Source organism: Engystomops pustulosus, chromosome 3 (genome assembly GCF_040894005.1).
Source record: "Engystomops pustulosus chromosome 3, aEngPut4.maternal, whole genome shotgun sequence".
In the NCBI taxonomy this organism is placed as follows: Eukaryota; Metazoa; Chordata; class Amphibia; order Anura; family Leptodactylidae; genus Engystomops; species Engystomops pustulosus.
In genome coordinates this window covers 9,671,800-9,694,130 of record NC_092413.1, presented here as the reverse complement: position 1 = coordinate 9,694,130, position 22,331 = coordinate 9,671,800, and the positions used below count along the sequence as shown (strand labels likewise).

Here is a 22,331-nt window from a genome sequence, read left to right as displayed (position 1 = left end):
ATTATTATTATTATTACAAACTCTTTGCAGATGTTGACCCTGGGTTCAAGTCCCAGGGCCAAAATCTGCAAAGAGTTTGTATGTTCTCTCTGTGTTGGTGAGGGTTTCCTCCGGGTCCTCCGGTTTCCTCCCACACTCCAAAACATACTGGTAGGCTGATTAGATTGTGAGCTCCATTGGGGACAGGGACTGGTTTGGCAAACTCTGTGCAGCACTGTGTGATCTGTGTGTGCTACATAAATAAAGAGATTATTATTATTATACGGGCAGCTAAAGTATCCAGCTGCAGATAAAGATCCAGTTCCTGCCTATTATTTAACTTCCTGTATGTCCAGTTTTGTAGCTCACAGAACAATAAGCCTTATGTAATCTTAAAGATGCGATTCTTATCTTTAATATGACACCAGCATTATGTATCTAGGTGTTATAGAGGCTTCTCAAATGACACTCCCTTTGCAACCACTAAACTTGACTCATCTCATGTGAAAATGAGGTGAGAAGAGTCATGTTTGTTTTTTATTTTATAGCAACATTTCACATAAATGGTTGAATTGTAGAACGGATATTTCATACCTGACCTGGGGGACTAGTGGTTTAGTACAGTCAGGGGCAGGGGGTTTAATAGGAAAGGTGGAATTATACGGAGGGGCTCTCGCTTCTCAGTGGAGCGGTCACATGCTGTGTGGTGGCTGTTGACGGATCTTCATCCGTAATGAATGTGCCCTTATGCTGGAGAGTGATGGCACGTCGCCCGCCTCTATTCCCAGCGCCGTGATCCGCAGTCGCACGCTGCGCCGAGACTCTCCGACATCTGCCACAGTCGCTCTCGCTGTCTATTAAGAGCCTTGTGGAAGCAGATGGAGATCCGCATTGTATCATCCGACTGTCACCCGCTGACCCGGCGCAGGCGGCTGCTTGTTACATTACTGTGTGATCCGGCACAACAGCGCCCCCATCAGATACTGGATGGACGCAGCAGGGCTGGATTTGTCTAGTAGTCTTAATCTGCAGGTTTAACTTAAATAGATTGGTTTGTCACAATTATCAATATCTCTAATTGCTGTCATTGAATTGAAACCATTGAATTGGTTTCTCTCCATTGTGTCCTGGTTGGATCATAGTTTGTGAGCTGAGTCTCTCTCCTGTCCTGGTTGTTTTGTTACAATGTAACAGTCAGAAATCCAGGCTATGTATTTTCTTAGATTGGATACAATTGTAGCAAACTCTCTGCTGTGACAAGTAACGTTGTGTTACTTTTCTGCATTTAGATTACATTGAATTCCCCCATTAACTGGTTAAAAGCAAAAATCCCGGGACCCCTCTGGCTCTGACCCCTCCAGATTCCTGTACACATGGACCGAAGATGCTCTTAAAGAGAAATTGTTGGAGGTTTCAACCCTGCAAAACTGAAGCCCTGGGGAGATGTGTAATCAGATTAGTAGCAGCAGGACTGTGATGAATTTATATTCCAGGATTGTAGCTTCTCCAAGTACAAGGAGGTTGTTTCCTCACACTGCTGTGCTCTGTGCTCTGTTAAGACAGTGTTATGTATTGTCCCAGGAGAGATGTGTAATCAGCCCTTGCATATGTTGTTAGTAGCAGCAGGACTGTGCAATATGGATTTATATTCCAGGATTGTAGCTTCTCCGAGTAGACTGGGGGTGTTTCCTCACACTGCTGTGCTCTGTGAAGACAGTGTTATGTATTATCCCAGGAGAGATGTATAATCAGCCCTTGTGTATATTGTTAGTAGCAGCAGGACTGTGATATATGGATTTATATTCCAGGACTGTTCTGGGGGGTGTCCTCACACTGCTCTGCTCTGTGTTCTCTGAAGTTAGTGTAATTTAATGACCGTGGAGATATGTGTAATAAGACCTTTGTATAGGTTGTTAGTAGCAGCAGAACTGTGAAATATGGATTTATATTCCAAAAGTGCAACTTGAAGTTTTTGAGAATGTAGTCTAACACTGCTGTGGTCTTAAGTATCTGCAAAGAATTGCTCCATAGCGCCTCCCCTCTGAATAAAATCTGTAGCATGCTTCAGCCGTCCCTCAGAGCAGGAAGTAGGGCTGTGAAGAGGTTCATTGCACAGAGCACAGCAGTGTGAGCATATTACAATCCTAGAATATAAATCCACATATCACAGTCCTGCTGCTACTAACAAGGTACATAGAGGTGTGTTTCCACATCTCTCAAGGAATAATGCATAACACTGGCTGCAGATAGTACAGAGCACAGCAGTGTGAGGTCTGATTACACATCTCTCCAGGGACAATACATAACACTGACTGCAGAGAGCACAGAGCACAGCAGTGTGAGGTCTGATTACACATCTCTCCAGGGACAATACATAACACTGGCTGCAGAGAGCACAGAGCACAGCAGTGTGAGGTCTGATTACACATCTCTCCAGGGACAATACATAACACTGGCTGCAGAGAGCACAGAGCACAGCAGTGTGAGGTCTGATTACACATCTCTCCAGGGACAATACATAACACTGACTGCAGAGAGCACAGAGCACAGAAGTGTAAGGTCTGCTTACACATCTCTCCAGGGACAATACATAACACTGGCTGCAGAGAGCACAGAGCACAGCAGTGTGAGGATACTCCGCCAGTACAATCCTGGAATATGAATCTATATTTCACAGTTCTTCTGCTACTAACTACATACACAACACAAAGCTATGATTACACATCTCTCTACAGACTATACCTAACACTGGCTACAGAGAGCACAGAGCACAGCAGTGTGAGGTCTGATTACACATCTCTCTACAGACTATACCTAACACTGGCTACAGAGAGCACAGAGCACAGCAGTGTGAGGTCTGATTACACATCTCTCCAGGGACAATACATAACACTGGCTACAGAGAGCACAGAGCACAGCAGTGTGAGGTCTGATTACACATCTCTCCAGGGACAATACATAACACTGGCTGCAGAGAGCACAGAGCACAGCAGTGTGAGGTCTGATTACACATCTCTCCAGGCACAATACATAACACTGGCTGCAGAGAGCACAGAGCACAGCAGTGTGAGGTCTGATTACACATCTCTCCAGGGACAATACATAACACTGGCTGCAGAGAGCACAGAGCACAGCAGTGTGAGGTCTGATTACACATCTCTCCAGGGACAATACATAACACTGGCTGCAGAGAGCACAGAGCACAGCAGTGTGAGGTCTGATTACACATCTCTCCAGGGACAATACATAACACTGGCTGCAGAGAGCACAGAGCACAGCAGTGTGAGGACACATCACTAGTACAATCCTGGAACATGAATCTATAGTACAGCTGCTACTAATGGGCCATTCTGAGCTTTGTTGTGGGGGTCTATGATGTCTGTGTAGGATGACTACAACCCCCAGTATGCAGCGTTTCTGTTACAATGTGTGATGTGACGCGCGCTGGATGCCAGGAGGTTTTATTTCTTGTCTCTGACCTAAATCTTTCTTCTTTGGACTTTTCATAACCCGGAGCTTTTCTATTAACGCAGTTTTCTTTGTCTTGACAGCTGACGACTGCCGGCTGCTCTGCAAGTTACCCAAAGTGAAGTGCTTACGCAACGACCAGAGGGAAGGTACGGGGCGTATCGGGGGGCTCATCTGCTGAGACCGCCATAACCGGAGCAGACAGGAGCTCAGAGCAAACATGTAGCCATAGAATGGATCACAAAATCTCTCTATCTGTACCTGGGAAAGCTGGGTGACCGCCAATATGTCAGCAAAACTTGTCATTTACATGAAGGCAAAACACCCCCCCCCCCCTCCACACACACACACGCTGAGTGCATCTGCTTTTGGGTATGACCAACGCCGACCAGGGATATATAACGAGCCGTGCACCTGTGTGACATCACATGACCAGGGATATAACGAGCCGTGCACCTGTGTGACATCACATGACCAGGAATATTAACGAGCCGTGCACCTGTGTGACATCACATGACCAGGGATATAACGAGCCGTGCACCTGTGTGACATCACATGACCAGGGATATAACGAGCCGTGCGCCTGTGTGACATCACATGACCAGGGATATAACGAGCCGTGCGCCTGTGTGACATCACATGACCAGGGTTATAATGAGCCTTGCACCTGTGTGACATCACATGACCAGGGATATAACGAGCCGTGCACCTGTGTGACATCACATGACCAGGGATATAACGAGCCGTGCACCTGTGTGACATCACATGACCAGGAATATTAACGAGCCGTGCACCTGTGTGACATCACATGACCAGGGATATAACGAGCCGTGCACCTGTGCGACATCACATGACCAGGGATATAATGAGCCGTGCACCTGTGTGACATCACATGACCAGGGGTATAACGAGCCGTGCGCCTGTGTGACATCACATGACCAGGGATATAACGAGCCGTGCGCCTGTGTGACATCACATGACCAGGGTTATAATGAGCCTTGCACCTGTGTGACATCACATGACCAGGGATATAACGAGCCGTGCACCTGTGTGACATCACATGACCAGGGATATAACGAGCCGTGCACCTGTGTGACATCACATGACCAGGGATATAACCAGCCGTGCATCTGTGTGGCATCACATGACCAGGGATATAACGAGCCGTGCACCTGTGTGACATCACATGACCAAGGATATAACGAGCCGTGCACCTGTGTGACATCACATGACCAGGGGTATAACGAGCCGTGCACCTGTGTGACATCACATGACCAGGGATATAACGAGCCGTACACCTGTGTGACATCACATGACCAGGAATATAACGAGCCGTGCACCTGTGTGACATCACATGACCAGGGATATAACGAGCCGTGCACCTGTGTGACATCACATGACCAGAGATATATAACGAGCCGTGCGCCTGTGTGACATCACATGACCAGGGATATAACGAGCCATGCACCTGTGTGACATCACATGACCATGGATATAACGAGCCGTGCACCTGTGTGACATCACATGACCAGGGGTATAACGAGCCGTGCACCTGTGTGACATCACATGACCAGGGATATAACGAGCCGTGCACCTGTGTGACATCACATGACCAGGGATATAACGAGCCGTGCACCTGTGTGACATCACATGACCAGGGATATAACGAGCCGTGCACCTGTGTGACACCACATGACCAGGGATATAACAAGCTGTGCACCTGTGTGACATCACATGACCAGGGATATAACGAGCCGTGCACCTGTGTGACATCACATGACCAGGGATATAACAAGCCGTGCACCTGTGTGACATCACATGACCAAGGATATAACGAGCTATGCACCTGTGTGACATCACATGACCAGGGATAGAACGAGCCATGCACCTGTGTGACATCACATGACCAGGGATATAACGAGCCGTGCACATCACATGACCAGGGATATAACGAGCCGTGCACCTGTGTGACATCACATGACCAGGGATATAACAAGCCGTGCACCTGTGTGACATCACATGACCAGAGATATAACGAGCCGTGCACCTGTGTGACATCACATGACCAGGGATATAACGAGCCGTGCACCTGTGTGACATCACATGACCAGAGATATGAGCCGTGCACTTGTGTGATATCACATGACCTGGGATATAACGAGCCGTGCACCTGTGTGACATCACATGACCAGGGATATAAGGAGCCGTGCACCTGTGTGATATCACATGACCAGGGGTATAACGAGCCGTGCACCTGTGTGACATCACATGACCAGGGATATAACGAGCCGTGTACCTGTGTGACATCACATGACCAGGGATATAATGAGCCGTGCACCTGTGTGACATCACATGACCAGGGACATAACGAGCCGTGCACCTGTGTGACATCACATGACCAGGGATATAACGAGCCGTGCGCCTGTGTGACATCACATGATCAGGGATATATAACGAGCCGTGCGCCTGTGTGACATCACATGACCAGGGATATAACGAGCCGTGCACCTGTGTGACATCACATGACCAGGGATATAACGAGCCGTGCATCTGTGTGACATCACATGACCAGGGGTATAACGAGCCGTGCACCTGTGTGACATCACATGACCAGGGATATAACGCGCCGTGCACCTGTGTGACATCACATGACCAGGGATATAATGAGCCGTGCACCTGTGTGACACCACATGACTAGGGATATAACAAGCTGTGCACCTGTGTGACATCACATGACCAGGGATATAACGAGCCGTGCACCTGTGTGACATCACATGGCCAGGGATATAACGAGCCGTGCACCTGTGTGACATCACATGACCAGGGATATAACGAGCCGTGCACCTGTGTGCCATCACATGACCAGGGATATAACGAGCTGTGCACCTGTGTGACATCACATGACCAGGGATAGAACGAGCCGTGCACCTGTGTGACATCACATGACCAGGGATAGAACGAGCCATGCACCTGTGTGACATCACATGACCAGGGATATAACTAGCCGTGCACATCACATGACCAGGGATATAACGAGCCGTGCACCTGTGTGACATCACATGACCAGGGATATAAATAGCCGTGCACCTGTGTGACATCACATGACCAGGAATATAACGAGCCGTGCACCTGTGTGACATCACATGACCAGGGATATAACGAGCCGTGCACCTGTGTGACATCACATGACCAGGGATATAACGAGCCGTGCACCTGTGTGACATCACATGACCAGGGATATAACGAGCCGTGCGCCTGTGTGACATCACATGACCAGGGATATAACGAGCCGTGCGCCTGTGTGACATCACATGACCAGGGATATAACGAGCCGTGCACCTGTGTGACATCACATGACCAGGGATATAACGAGCCGTGCACCTGTGTGACATCACCTGACCAGGGATATAACGAGCCGTGCACCTGTGTGACATCACATGACCAGGGATAGAACGAGCCGTGCACCTGTGTGACATCACATGACCAGGGATATAATAAGCCGTGCACCTGTGTGACATCACATGACCAGGGATATAACGAGCCGTGCACCTGTGTGACATCACATAACCAGGGATATAATGAGCCGTGCGCCTGTGTGACATCACATGACCAGGGATATAACGAGCCGTGCACCTGTGTGACATCACATGACCAGGGATAGAACGAGCCGCACACCTGTGTGACATCACATGACCAGGGATATAACGAGCCGTGCACCTGTGTGACATCACATGACCAGAGATATATAACGAGCCGTGCGCCTGTGTGACATCACATGACCAGGGATATAACGAGCCATGCACCTGTGTGACATCACATGACCATGGATATAACGAGCCGTGCACCTGTGTGACATCACATGACCAGGGGTATAACGAGCCGTGCACCTGTGTGACATCACATGACCAGGGATATAACGAGCCGTGCACCTGTGTGACATCACATGACCAGGGATATAACGAGCCGTGCACCTGTGTGACATCACATGACCAGGGATATAACGAGCCGTGCACCTGTGTGACACCACATGACCAGGGATATAACAAGCTGTGCACCTGTGTGACATCACATGACCAGGGATATAACGAGCCGTGCACCTGTGTGACATCACATGACCAGGGATATAACAAGCCGTGCACCTGTGTGACATCACATGACCAAGGATATAACGAGCTATGCACCTGTGTGACATCACATGACCAGGGATAGAACGAGCCATGCACCTGTGTGACATCACATGACCAGGGATATAACGAGCCGTGCACATCACATGACCAGGGATATAACGAGCCGTGCACCTGTGTGACATCACATGACCAGGGATATAACAAGCCGTGCACCTGTGTGACATCACATGACCAGAGATATAACGAGCCGTGCACCTGTGTGACATCACATGACCAGGGATATAACGAGCCGTGCACCTGTGTGACATCACATGACCAGAGATATGAGCCGTGCACTTGTGTGATATCACATGACCAGGGATATAACGAGCCGTGCACCTGTGTGACATCACATGACCAGGGATATAAGGAGCCGTGCACCTGTGTGATATCACATGACCAGGGGTATAACGAGCCGTGCACCTGTGTGACATCACATGACCAGGGATATAACGAGCCGTGTACCTGTGTGACATCACATGACCAGGGATATAATGAGCCGTGCACCTGTGTGACATCACATGACCAGGGACATAACGAGCCGTGCACCTGTGTGACATCACATGACCAGGGATATAACGAGCCGTGCGCCTGTGTGACATCACATGATCAGGGATATATAACGAGCCGTGCGCCTGTGTGACATCACATGACCAGGGATATAACGAGCCGTGCACCTGTGTGACATCACATGACCAGGGATATAACGAGCCGTGCATCTGTGTGACATCACATGACCAGGGGTATAACGAGCCGTGCACCTGTGTGACATCACATGACCAGGGATATAACGCGCCGTGCACCTGTGTGACATCACATGACCAGGGATATAATGAGCCGTGCACCTGTGTGACACCACATGACTAGGGATATAACAAGCTGTGCACCTGTGTGACATCACATGACCAGGGATATAACGAGCCGTGCACCTGTGTGACATCACATGGCCAGGGATATAACGAGCCGTGCACCTGTGTGACATCACATGACCAGGGATATAACGAGCCGTGCACCTGTGTGCCATCACATGACCAGGGATATAACGAGCTGTGCACCTGTGTGACATCACATGACCAGGGATAGAACGAGCCGTGCACCTGTGTGACATCACATGACCAGGGATAGAACGAGCCATGCACCTGTGTGACATCACATGACCAGGGATATAACTAGCCGTGCACATCACATGACCAGGGATATAACGAGCCGTGCACCTGTGTGACATCACATGACCAGGGATATAAATAGCCGTGCACCTGTGTGACATCACATGACCAGGAATATAACGAGCCGTGCACCTGTGTGACATCACATGACCAGGGATATAACGAGCCGTGCACCTGTGTGACATCACATGACCAGGGATATAACGAGCCGTGCACCTGTGTGACATCACATGACCAGGGATATAACGAGCCGTGCGCCTGTGTGACATCACATGACCAGGGATATAACGAGCCGTGCGCCTGTGTGACATCACATGACCAGGGATATAACGAGCCGTGCACCTGTGTGACATCACATGACCAGGGATATAACGAGCCGTGCACCTGTGTGACATCACCTGACCAGGGATATAACGAGCCGTGCACCTGTGTGACATCACATGACCAGGGATAGAACGAGCCGTGCACCTGTGTGACATCACATGACCAGGGATATAATAAGCCGTGCACCTGTGTGACATCACATGACCAGGGATCGGTGTTTACCTCCAGGAAGTAAACAATTAATCTTCCTATACAATGACAGCAAGCAGAGATCTAGAAAACAAGTGATACAGAAAGTATATTGGAAAGTTGTGGAACTTTACTTCATACAAACAATAACATTTATTTGCTGATAAGGGAACGCCCCTTTAAGTCTTATCTTACTTCGCTCCCAGACTGACGGATCAGACTACATCTGGTTTCCTTGTAGGAGTCATTCAAAGAATTCACAAATTTCTCAAAGGCGTCTTTTTATTATGGATGCACTGGACTGATGGGGGCGGTGGGGCTCAGTCTTAAAGGGATTTTCTTAAGGACGACAGGGGGTCAGTGTCTGATTTCTGCAAAACGGATCTGTCCCAGATAGAAGTGAATGAGGTGCAGTAATCCAGGACACTTGGGGGCCCCGTTCTAGTGATCCCTGGGGGTCCCAGCAGTGAGACCCCCAACAATCAGACAATGATCCCCCACGTCCTTTGTATTGTCCATACAAGTCGCCCCCTAATAGTCGCGCCAGAGCCCTATAGCAACGTAACGCACCGGATCACGTATAACGGAACATTCTCTTACAATCTGTAACTTCCCATCCCACGTTTTGTTACAATGTATCAGTCCTGGATGATTCTTTATATCCTCTCTCCCGCTCCTGGTATATATTAGCAGATAGGAAATATTAGGATTTTATAGGATCGTAAAACCTGATTTGCGCCGACCGCCTCTCGTCGCAGCGAACATGACCGTAAAATCTGCGGAGTCCTTCCTTTTACAGTTTTGGGGTAATCAATCAGTATCCGGCTCCTGATATAAAATCAATCCCTTTGTGTTTGGGAATAAATCGCGGCTAACAAGATACATCGGCTGTAATAGAGCGGCGCCGCCTCCGCGAACCGGCGCGGTGACATAACCCCTGGATGGCGCACCCCTCCCCCTCCCTATCAGCTTGTAATACATATCATGCATATCTGTCAGCGCTTACTGATGATTCATGTAGCGACCAGATCAAAGCTGTCGCCGGCTTTACCGCGCTCTCTCCGTAAAAACCATTTAGACGGCAAGAATTCAATTTCCCTGCTGGAATGAAAGTAATAATTGTGCATGTAAACAGAAGCGGCATCTGCTTATACATCATCAGGGCAGTCATGTAGGAGATGGATGGAGAGGAAAGTCTAGATGAGCTGCCACCACTAGATGGCGCTGTACAGCATTCTATTACACGCACTGGAGGGATCCGGGGCGCATCTTTTCTTTACAGCGCTCCGTGTGGTCATATCGGGTATTGCAAGTAAAATGTACTAAGGGTTAGTGACACCAGGGTCATCAGGTCATAAGTTTTGAAATAGTTTCTTACATCTATTCTAGACTATAACCCATGAAATACGACATATCTGAATGATTCAGTAAAGAGCAGAAGATATTTAGGGCTGGAGGAATATTGTGGGCCGGACATTCAGTCCCTGGAGGTTGGAAGCATATCCTATATGGAGGTTAGAGGGTCATGTCTTTAAACGTTGTACAGCTTTAGACCACAAGGGGAGAGTTAATATTTTAAGAGTTAATATTTTAACACTTTTTCTGTGTCTTCCCTTATAGACATAAATTAATATTAAAAAAAAATGTGTTTACCTGTTGCCACCACTAGAGGGAGCTCAGGAGCTGAATGCATACTGCGTTACTATTTCGTTCAATGTATACATTGGGGGTCATTTACTAAGGGCCCGATTCGCGTTTTCCCGACGTGTTACCCGAATATTTCCGATTTGCGCCGATTGTACCTGAATTGCCCCGGGATTTTGGCGCACGCGATCGGATTGTGGCGCATCGGCGCCGGCATGCGCGCGACGGAAATCGGGGGGGCGTGGCCGAACGAAAACCTGACGTATTCGGAAAAACCGCCGCATTTAATAACCGAAAATGTGTCGCTTGGGAAGCGCTTACCTTCACCTGGTCCAGCTCGGTGTATTCAGATGATTTTCAGCGCAGCAGCGCCACCTGGTGGACGGCGGAGGAACTACCTTCATAAATCCCGTCCGGACCCGAATCCTGTTCAGAGAACGCGCCGCTGGATCGCGAATGGGCCGGGTAAGTAAATCTGCCCCATTGTATGCAGAAAGCTCCTGAGCTCCCTCTAGTGGTGCCTACATGTAAGCAGAAATATATATATTTCATTTTTGCTTATGCTGAGGATTTGGAGCTCTGTATCAGGAACCATGACTAATATAATAGTGTATTATTCAGCACAGAGCAGTTTATGACAAAAAATACCTTCCTCTTTAAAATAAATACTCTAAAAATCTTCCAGCAATACTGTAGATCTGTAGAGCCGAGGAGCCGATAGTATAGAGCGGCGGCCATATTGAGGAGGATCTGGAACTTTACTTGTAATTTGGACTCCTCTGAAGCTGAGTGTCTTATAATAGAGAAGACGGGAATGTAATTTTAGAAATATTTAGAAATAATTGACACAAATTGTAAACGTGTGAATTTTGGGAGCGAAGACAATGTATTTGCATAATTTATTCCTAATTGTGTGCAGAATATTCATGAGGCTTCTTCCTCCGTGCTCGTCCTCCCACATACAGGAGACAAAGACATCAGGCATCTCCAGCCCTGACGTCACTGACTATCACAGGGAGCGCAGTCCCGATTATTTTAGTAAAATTCCTTTAAAAAAGTTAAAATTCCCCTGCCCAACCCCTTCCCGGTGTCCGCTGGAAGTGCTGGTGGCGCGTATTAGTGTGTGAGACAGGGGAAATGAGCCCCTCTACTACTCTAGACCACCAGGGATGCTCCACTGTTATAGATTACCAGGGAGACAGACAGCGACCCCTTCACTACCCTAGACTTCCTCTGCAATAGACACCAACCCCTCGGCTCTAGACCACCAGGGGAACAGGAATGGACCTCATCCTTACCCTAGACCACCAGGGATGCTCTACTGTTATAGCTTACCAGGAAGACAGACAGCGACCCCTTCACTAACCTAGACCTCCTGTACAATAGAAACTAACCCCTCTGCTCTAGACCACCAGGGGAACAGGAATGGAGCTCATCATTTACCTAGACCACCAGGGATGTTCTCCTGTTATAGCTTACCAGGGAGACAGACAGCGACCCCTTCACTACCCTAGACCTCCTGTACAATAGAAACTAACCCCTCTGCTCTAGTCCACCAGGGGAACAGGAATGGACCTCATCATTACCCTAGACCACCAGGGGACAGGGCTTTAACCTCTCCACTACCAAAGACCAGAGGGGTTTGGGGGTTCAGGAATCCATCCTTCTTAAACAAATAGAGAAATGAGGGCAATTTATCAGGTGTTGTACAGCAGTTTCTCAGTGTCCAGGCCCGGAAATAATTCCAGGGAGGTAGGTGGCAGGGTGGGTGGTAGTGGAGGGGGCGCGGAGCGCAGGGAGGTAGGTGGCAGGGTGGGTTGTAGTGGAGGGGGCACAGAGCGCAGGGAGGTAGGTGGCAGGGTGGGTGGTAGTGGAGGGGGCACGGAGCGCAGGGAGGTAGGTGGCAGGGTGGGTGGTAGTGGAGGGGGCACGGAGCGCAGGGAGGTAGGTGGCAGGGTGGGTGGTAGTGGAGGGGGCACGGAGCGCAGGGAGGTAGGTGGCAGGGTGGGTGGTAGTGGAGGGGGCACGGAGCGCAGGGAGGTAGGTGGCAGGGTGGGTGGTAGTGGAGGGGGCACGGAGCGCAGGGAGGTAGGTGGCAGGGTGGGTGGTAGTGGAGGGGGCACGGAGCGCAGGGAGGTAGGTGGCAGGGTGGGTTGTAGTGGAGGGGGCACGGAGCGCAGGGAGGTAGGTGGCAGGGTGGGTGGTAGTGGAGGGGGCACGGAGCGCAGGGAGGTAGGTGGCAGGGTGGGTTGTAGTGGAGGGGTTACGGTAGGTGGCAGGGTGGGTGGTAGTGGGTGCTCCTGCCCCGCGCCTGCGCGCTCCCTAGAGGCAGCGAACCTTCATGCCGGCGCATTCTTCTATTCTTAGTTTAGTCGTTACTTCCCTGCGTGGTGTGATCTCGGGACGTCTGGCGGATGAGACGTCTGGTGCTCTTCGCTTTATCTCCATATCCGATGTGCAGTCGTTTAGTCTTTGCTGATTCAATCAGTGTCCTCAGCGCAGAAACTCTGAAAGGAAACTCTCGGCTCTTCCCGCGACGGTGGGAGATTGTCGCTGTAGATGTGCAGTAAAGCGCGGCGGAGAAACCTCTTTAAAATTCATGGTCGGAGTCTCCTCTGTGGAAGCGGCTAAATTAGTTATCACAACGATGGCGGCCTCCGCTGCTCCCTCCTCTCCCCTCCCAAGTGTCACTTATACGGCTCCTGCTTTATCGGAGGAACGTGCCTTCACTTCCTGCTCCTGGGGACTCCAAAGTTATCTCTGAATGTAACTGTGAGGCACAATCTGAACCCCAGGTCTGCTGGAATATACGTGATCCCTATAGTTTTAGGTAGGTCAACGAAAGCATTTCTAAAGCAAAATATCCAAAATGTCAACTTTTGGGGAGATGTAGTCATTCCATGGCTGGATAGGTCACTGCCTGCCGCAAAATCGACACAATCCTCTACTAATGCACCATGTGCTGCTGTAGTGTCAGCTTCATTTACTGTGTGGCTCTCAATCTGGACCTGCCCTTTAAGTTCTTTCCCTAACATCCTGTTTTATGTTACTCCTTCCTCTATAATGTCATCACATTACTGGCCAGGTCACTTTCCCCCCTCAAATTCAACATGCACACTTTTCCTGGAGTGCATTGCACTGCTCTGTACTTCTAAGCATCTCTTAGTCTCTGACCTCTCTCCTGTATATTTTTCCAACTCTTGTGCTTTGCTTTCTCGCATCAAGTCTGGACAAGTCACTGCCCCCCACAAAATAATCACACTCTTCCACCGATGTAACATGTGCTGCTGTAGTGTCAGCTTCATTTACTATGTGGACCAGCCCTTTAAGTCCTCATCCTTTCTTTTATGTTACTCCATCCTCATTTATTTTGTTCTCCCTTTAGGTCTGGACAAGTCACTGCCCACACAAAATAAACACAGTCTTCCACCGATGTAGCATTCTCTGCTATAATAGCAGCTGAGTTTACTGTGTCTGATCCGGCTCTTCTCCTTATAACATCCTGTAGAATCCAACCCCATCCTTACTATTGTCATAACTGAACTGTACAGGTCACTGCCCCCCAAAAATCAACACACTCCTCTACTGATGCACCTAGTGCCTCTTCGATATAAGCTTCTTCTCCTGTGTATCTCTCGTCCTTCCCTTCACATTCTCACATATTGTCATATGTACCCCAGTCCTCACTAGTGATATCTCAGGACTGGACAGGTCACTGTCTCCCACAAAATCAACACACTCCTCTCCTGCTGGACATTCTACTGCTGGGGAATAATTAGCTTCCTTCTTTATAGTTTATAGCCTGTGGTTTCCCTCTTGTGCCCTTTTTCTACTCACCTTCTGTGACATGTAGCTGAGTACTCACTCTCATGATCATGACTGTAGGGGTCACTCTCCCCGCAAAATCAACACACTCCACTCCTGAAGTCCCTTAAAGGAAATCTACCACCAGGATGAAGGATTGTAAACCAAGTATACTGACATACTCTGGTAGGTTCTGCATTCACAAATTATGCAAAAGAGCCTCAGGGGCTCCAGACTCCGTCGATGTCAATGGAGCTTGGAGCCCCGAAGGCTCATTTGCATAACTACTGCTGGGGGCTTCTCCCCTTCCCCATATATACTATACTGTGACTCCTACCTGTACTCATTACCTGCTTTGCATCATGAAACTTACCCTAACATGATCACATTTATAGTCAGGTCACTGGCGCACAACATAATCCACACACTCCTCCCCCGCTGCCGCAATTTTATGATCTTACTGCAAGTTTTTTTTTTTTGAAGGGGCGGGCCACATTTTTTGGAAGGAGGGAAACACTATGTAATACTGAAATACTGGTCCAAAATAATACTGCAAAATAATGCAGCCCTGCAGTGCGGAATAATCCGTAATACCACCATATAATATTATCTTGGTGCAGAACTGGTAATTTTACTCCGGGTGAAATCCGTGATTTTTGGATACTGCAGCGAACGTCCACAAATCCTTCTCTCGGCCTCGGTAGTATTGGAGGTTTTTATGTTCTCGCACTGCGTTGCGGTTGTATTTTCTAGCACCGCGCCGCGTACATAGTAAATCTCCATTACAGATGGTTTGCCTGAAAGCGCTGAATCTCGTCTTCCGTGAATCCTGCTGAGACCCCGGAGCACATCCGAGGAGCCCCCCCGCCTGTGAACTCTCCAAGTCCGGAATGTTACATTCACTTTTATGATCATGTGATCGTCTTCGGAAGACAACGCAACGCATACAGAGCAGGGGGACGCCGGCGGCGGGGGGGCGCGGACCACCTTATAGGTCTCCTCGTTGTTTATCCATGGTTCCGTATTAAAGATACTCCTGCAAAAAACAAGCCTAGAACATCGTACATAACACAAAGTCATAGAATCGTCATTAATCTCCTCGACTTGTATCTAAAACAGGTTTGATTCGGTCTCGAGTGAGAGGGGCGGAGCTTGCTAAGGCCGGGGTACTTACCTTCCTGGACAGTCACTGTGAGGTCAATAAGGACTGGCTCCCCCCACTACTGAAGAGAGTCAAGGAGGTAAGAACCAACCCCACACATTGTAATATTAATAGGGGAAGAAGGAAGGGACAATCCAAAAAGTGCATCAGATCTATTGGAAATCTCCAGAAATTAAAAATATCACCTGTATTTCTAGGATCCAACTCGTGTGGTCAGTCCCGTTATAGACATCATCAACCTGGACACATTCGCCTACATTGCTGCATCCTCCGATCTCAGAGGAGGTAAGTACTAATAGTATCTACAGCTTTATAGTAGTTATATTCCTGTACATAGGGGCAGTATTATAGAAGTGATAGTCTTGTACATAGGGGGCAGTATTATAGTAGTTATATTCCTGTACATAGGGGGCAGTATTATAGTAGTTATATTCCTGTACATAGGGGGCAGTATTATAGTAGTTATATTCCTGTACATAGGGGGCAGTATTATAGTAGTTATATTCTTGTACATAGGGGGCAGTATTATAGTAGTTATATTCCTGTACATAGGGGGCAGTATTATAGTAGTTATATTCCTGTACATAGGGGGCAGTATTATAGTAGTTATATTCCTGTACATAGGGGGCAGTATTATAGTAGTTATATTCCTGTACATAGGGGGCAGTATTATAGTAGTTATATTCTTGTACATAGGGGGCAGTATTATAGTAGTTATATTCTTGTACACAGGGGGCAGTATTATAGTAGTTATATTCTTGTACATAGGGGGCGGTATTATAGTAGTTATATTCCTGTACATAGGGGGCGGTATTATAGTAGTTATATTCTTGTACATAGGGGGCGGTATTATAGTACTTATATTCTTGTACATAGGGGGCAGTATTATAGTAGTTATATTCCTGTACATAGGGGGAGTATTATAGTAGTTATATTCTTGTACATAGGGGGCAGTATTATAGTAGTTATATTCTTGTACATAGGGGGCAGTATTATAGTAGTTATATTCCTGTACATAGGGGGCAGTATTATAGTAGTTATATTCTTGTACATAGGGGGCAGTATTATAGTAGTTATATTCCTGTACATAGGGGGCAGTATTATAGTAGTTATATTCCTGTACATAGGGGGCAGTATTATAGTAGTTATATTCTTGTACATAGGGGGCAGTATTATAGTAGTTATATTCTTGTACATAGGGGGCAGTATTATAGTAGTTATATTCTTGTACATAGGGGGCAGTATTATAGTAGTTATATTCTTGTACACAGGGGGCAGTATTATAGTAGTTATATTCTTGTACATAGGGGGCGGTATTATAGTAGTTATATTCCTGTACATAGGGGGCGGTATTATAGTAGTTATATTCTTGTACATAGGGGGCGGTATTATAGTAGTTATATTCTTGTACATAGGGGGCAGTATTATAGTAGTTATATTCCTGTACATAGGGGGAGTATTATAGTAGTTATATTCTTGTACATAGGGGGCAGTATTATAGTAGTTATATTCTTGTACATAGGGGGCAGTATTATAGTAGTTATATTCCTGTACATAGGGGGCAGTATTATAGTAGTTATATTCTTGTACATAGGGGGCAGTATTATAGTAGTTATATTCCTGTACATAGGAGGCAGTATTATAGTAGTTATATTCTTGTACATAGGTGGCAGTATTATAGTAGTTATATTCCTGTGCATAGGGGGCAGTATTATAGTAGTTATATTCCTGTACATAGGAGGCAGTATTATAGTAGTTATATTCCTGTGCATAGGGGGCAGTATTATAGTAGTTATATTCCTGTACATAGGAGGCAGTATTATAGTAGTTATATTCCTGTACATAGGGGGCAGTATTATAGTAGTTATATTCCTGTACATAGGGGGCAGTATTATAGTAGTTATATTCCTGTACATAGGGGGCAGTATTATAGTAGTTATATTCTTGTACATAGGGGGCAGTATTATAGTAGTTATATCCCTGTACATAGGGGGCAGTATTATAGTAGTTATATTCTTGTACATAGGGGGCAGTATTATAGTAGTTATATTCCTGTACATAGGGGGCAGTATTATAGTAGTTATATTCCTGTACATAGGGGGAGTATTATAGTAGTTATATTCTTGTACATAGGGGGCAGTATTATAGTAGTTATATTCTTGTACATAGAGGGCAGTATTATAGTAGTTATATTCCTGTACATAGGGGGCAGTATTATAGTAGTTATATTCTTGTACATAGGGGGCAGTATTATAGTAGTTATATTCCTGTACATAGGAGGCAGTATTATAGTAGTTATATTCTTGTACATAGGTGGCAGTATTATAGTAGTTATATTCCTGTACATAGGGGGCAGTATTATAGTAGTTATATTCCTGTACATAGGGGGCAGTATTATAGTAGTTATATTCTTGTACATAGGAGGCAGTATTATAGTAGTTATATTCTTGTACATAGGGAGCAGTATTATAGTAGTTATATCCCTGTACATAGGGGGCAGTATTATAGTAGTTATATTCTTGTACATAGGTGGCAGTAATATAGTAGATATATTTTTGTACATAGGGGGCAGTATTATAGTAGTTATATTCCTGTACATAGGGGGCAGTATTATAGTAGTTATATTCCTGTACATAGGGGGCAGTATTATAGTAGTTATATTCTTGTACATAGGGGGCAGTATTATAGTAGTTATATTCCTGTACATAGGGGGCAGTATTATAGTAGTTATATTCTTGTACATAGGGAGCAGTATTATAGTAGTTATATTCCTGTACATAGGGGGCAGTATTATAGTAGTTATATTCCTGTACATAGGAGGCAGTATTATAGTAGTTATATTCCTGTACATAGGGGGCAGTATTATAGTAATTATATTCCTGTACATAGGGGGCAGTATTATAGTAGTTATATACTTGTACATAGGGGGCAGTATTATAGTAGTTATATTCTTGTACATAGGGAGCAGTATTATAGTAGTTATATCCCTGTACATAGGGGGCAGTATTATAGTAGTTATATTCCTGTACATAGGGGGCAGTATTATAGTAGTTATATACTTGTACATAGGGGGCAGTATTATAGTAGTTATATTCTTGTACATAGGGAGCAGTATTATAGTAGTTATATCCCTGTACATAGGGGGCAGTATTATAGTAGTTATATTCCTGTACATAGGGGGCAGTATTATAGTAGTTATATTCTTGTACATAGGGGGCAGTATTATAGTAGTTATATTCCTGTACATAGGAGGCAGTATTATAGTAGTTATATTCTTGTACATAGGTGGCAGTATTATAGTAGTTATATTCCTGTACATAGGGGGCAGTATTATAGTAGTTATATTCCTGTACATAGGGAGCAGTATTATAGTAGTTATATTCCTGTACATAGGGGGCAGTATTATAGTAGTTATATTCTTGTACATAGGGGGCAGTATTATAGTAGTTATATCCCTGTACATAGGGGGCAGTATTATAGTAGTTATATTCTTGTACATAGGAGGCAGTATTATAGTAGTTATATTCTTGTACATAGGGAGCAGTATTATAGTAGTTATATCCCTGTACATAGGGGGCAGTATTATAGTAGTTATATTCTTGTACATAGGTGGCAGTAATATAGTAGATATATTTTTGTACATAGGGGGCAGTATTATAGTAGTTATATTCCTGTACATAGGGGGCAGTATTATAGTAGTTATATTCCTGTACATAGGGGGCAGTATTATAGTAGTTATATTCTTGTACATAGGGGGCAGTATTATAGTAGTTATATTCCTGTACATAGGGGGCAGTATTATAGTAGTTATATTCTTGTACATAGGGAGCAGTATTATAGTAGTTATATTCTTGTACATAGGGAGCAGTATTATAGTAGTTATATTCCTGTACATAGGGGGCAGTATTATAGTAGTTATATTCCTGTACATAGGAGGCAGTATTATAGTAGTTATATTCCTGTACATAGGGGGCAGTATTATAGTAGTTATATTCCTGTACATAGGGGGCAGTATTATAGTAGTTATATACTTGTACATAGGGGGCAGTATTATAGTAGTTATATTCTTGTACATAGGGAGCAGTATTATAGTAGTTATATCCCTGTACATAGGGGGCAGTATTATAGTAGTTATATTCTTGTACATAGGGGGCAGTATTATAGTAGTTATATTCCTGTACATAGGTGGCAGTAATATAGTAGATATATTTTTGTACATCTGCATTCAGCTTCCTGTATATTTAGTCCAATTTTCCTATATTATATAATGTGCATCAGACAGTCGGAGAATGAGGGTAGTTATTTTTACATTTTATGGGACATCCCTCGCTTCATTTGCTTCTGGTAGCTGATGGAGGATCTGTGCACCTGGTCTCTGTAATGGGGTGAGTGCAGGGAGATGACACATGAGAGGAGTATATACCGCCTGACTGTACACCGCAGCAGATGTTTCCTCCATCGTTGCTGCAGGCGGATAACAATGTATTGTGTTAGTGGAGGGGAGGCACGGGTATAGGATAATGTGACTAGTGCCCCGGGGGCTTGCAGGACGTTATATCCTCTGTGTGATACAATGTGTTTATTACATTATATAGGCAATGACTGTACCTGAAGGTCATGGAGCTGTCGGAGGCTATTAATATCGTCTGGGGGGCTGCGGGCTGTAGGGGGCGACACATTACCCTCCGTAGTCACCATCATTCATTATATCTGTAAAATTCTTCTATGTTTAGATAAAGTGATTGTGGAGAGATACATTGTTACTCAGGTCCTTTATTACTGCACCTTCTGTCCTATACGGTGGTCATCTTGCAAAAAGGGGGCGGGGGGATAGGCTACAATCTATCTACTCAGCCAATAGCAGTGTCCCGAGCTCACTCATGAATATAATCTTAAAGGGGTTGTCTGATACATGTCTACTACATGTATCCCTTATACCCATGATAGTGGACAAAGATCTTATGTCCCCCTAACATTCCCAATGTAGTTCAAGCATCAACCGTCCTATAATCCATTCCATGGTCCCATAGAAATCAGTTCAGGGCAGGACAAACTCAAACTTAAAACCCGCTTTAAGAGGACATTACACTACCCCACGCATGTAGAGATTAAAGTACCATAATGTAAGGACTGTTTCACAGATTCAATGGCACTTTAAATTTTCTTTCTAGCCCACACGGATGCTGAGATATCAGTCCCAGTATCTGAGCATTATAATCCTCTCTACTGTCAGAGAGGAGGGGCTGGAGCAGAAGAGGAGGGGGCGTGTGTTATGCTAATCTTCTCTGACACTGAGTAGAATAGCATAACACACACACCCTCCCCATGACAGTGAGATTAGCATAGCACACAATATTCCTCCTCTGCTTCAGCACCTCCTCTCTGACAGTAGAGAGGATTATAATGCTCAGATACTGGGACTGATATCCACATGTGTGAGCTGGTGGAAGGTCCATTTTAATAGAGGGAAATATGTGGCAGGAGGGACCTAGATAGAGCACAGCAGACAGGACCATTGCAGGAACCAAACAAGACCAGAACCTTCCATTGCTCAGGCACCTTACTGAAGGGGGAGGTGCCTTAAATAACTAGAAGAGGATCTATGGGCAATGATGTTGGGTCTGTTACATAGTATCTTATGACTTGGTAGTAGTGAGTGGGAATGACCTTGTTCTGGACCCCCCACCACCATCATTAGAATAGAGGTCCCCCACACTTTAGGGTTGAGAAGGATTTTGGATGGGGGGTGGGGGTACACATTGAACATTTTTCCGGTTTATCTACTTCCGTGTGTTTCCTCCTCAGGCTTTGACTGGAGTTTGCACTTCAAATGGGAACAGTTGTCCACAGAACAGAGAGCAAAGAGATCGGACCCAACAGAACCAATAAAGTAAGAACCCAACACCTGCTGGACCAGGATTGGCCGCGATTCTTTAACTTTTTTGGAAGGTTTTAACCAATCTGCGTCTCATTAATGCTTTGAGTTTAATCCAAATTGTAAAGTTAATAGTAAATATTTGTTACTCTACTTCAGCAAGTAGCTACATTTTAGGGTTCCGTCTTGCGATCCCTCCATGCGCCTCTATACTATGTCCCCTCCTCGCCCCGCAGGACGCCCGTCATCGCTGGGGGACTCTTTGTCATAGACAAGTCCTGGTTCAATCACTTGGGGAAGTACGACACGGCCATGGACATCTGGGGAGGAGAGAATTTCGGTAAGTCACACACTGGACGTGTTATGGGGGATGTAGCAGAGCCGAGTCTGCTGGGAAGGGTCACGTTGTTGGAGATTCAGAGACATAGTTACATTATACATTTCCCTGCAGGGCGTGTTCTAGGATCCCCCACATCCCCAAAAATGGGGATCCCTCATCACCCGACATCTGCCACCTCAGGACTGATGATGGGTGCAGATGGTACATGGCCATC

At 46.1% G+C, this 22,331-nt stretch overlaps 1 protein-coding gene across 1 annotated transcript in view; it reads left to right on the top strand.

Annotated features, from left to right (window-relative positions):
• GALNT14 (polypeptide N-acetylgalactosaminyltransferase 14) overlaps positions 1–22,331 on the top strand; it is a 357,711-nt gene that overhangs the window by 275,016 nt on the left and 60,364 nt on the right. The window contains exons 5-9 of the mRNA XM_072139983.1: positions 3,531–3,596; positions 15,860–15,981; positions 16,100–16,187; positions 21,708–21,792; positions 22,014–22,117. Coding sequence (XP_071996084.1) covers positions 3,531–3,596; positions 15,860–15,981; positions 16,100–16,187; positions 21,708–21,792; positions 22,014–22,117 — 465 coding nt within the window. The remainder of the gene's footprint in view (positions 1–3,530; positions 3,597–15,859; positions 15,982–16,099; positions 16,188–21,707; positions 21,793–22,013; positions 22,118–22,331) is intronic.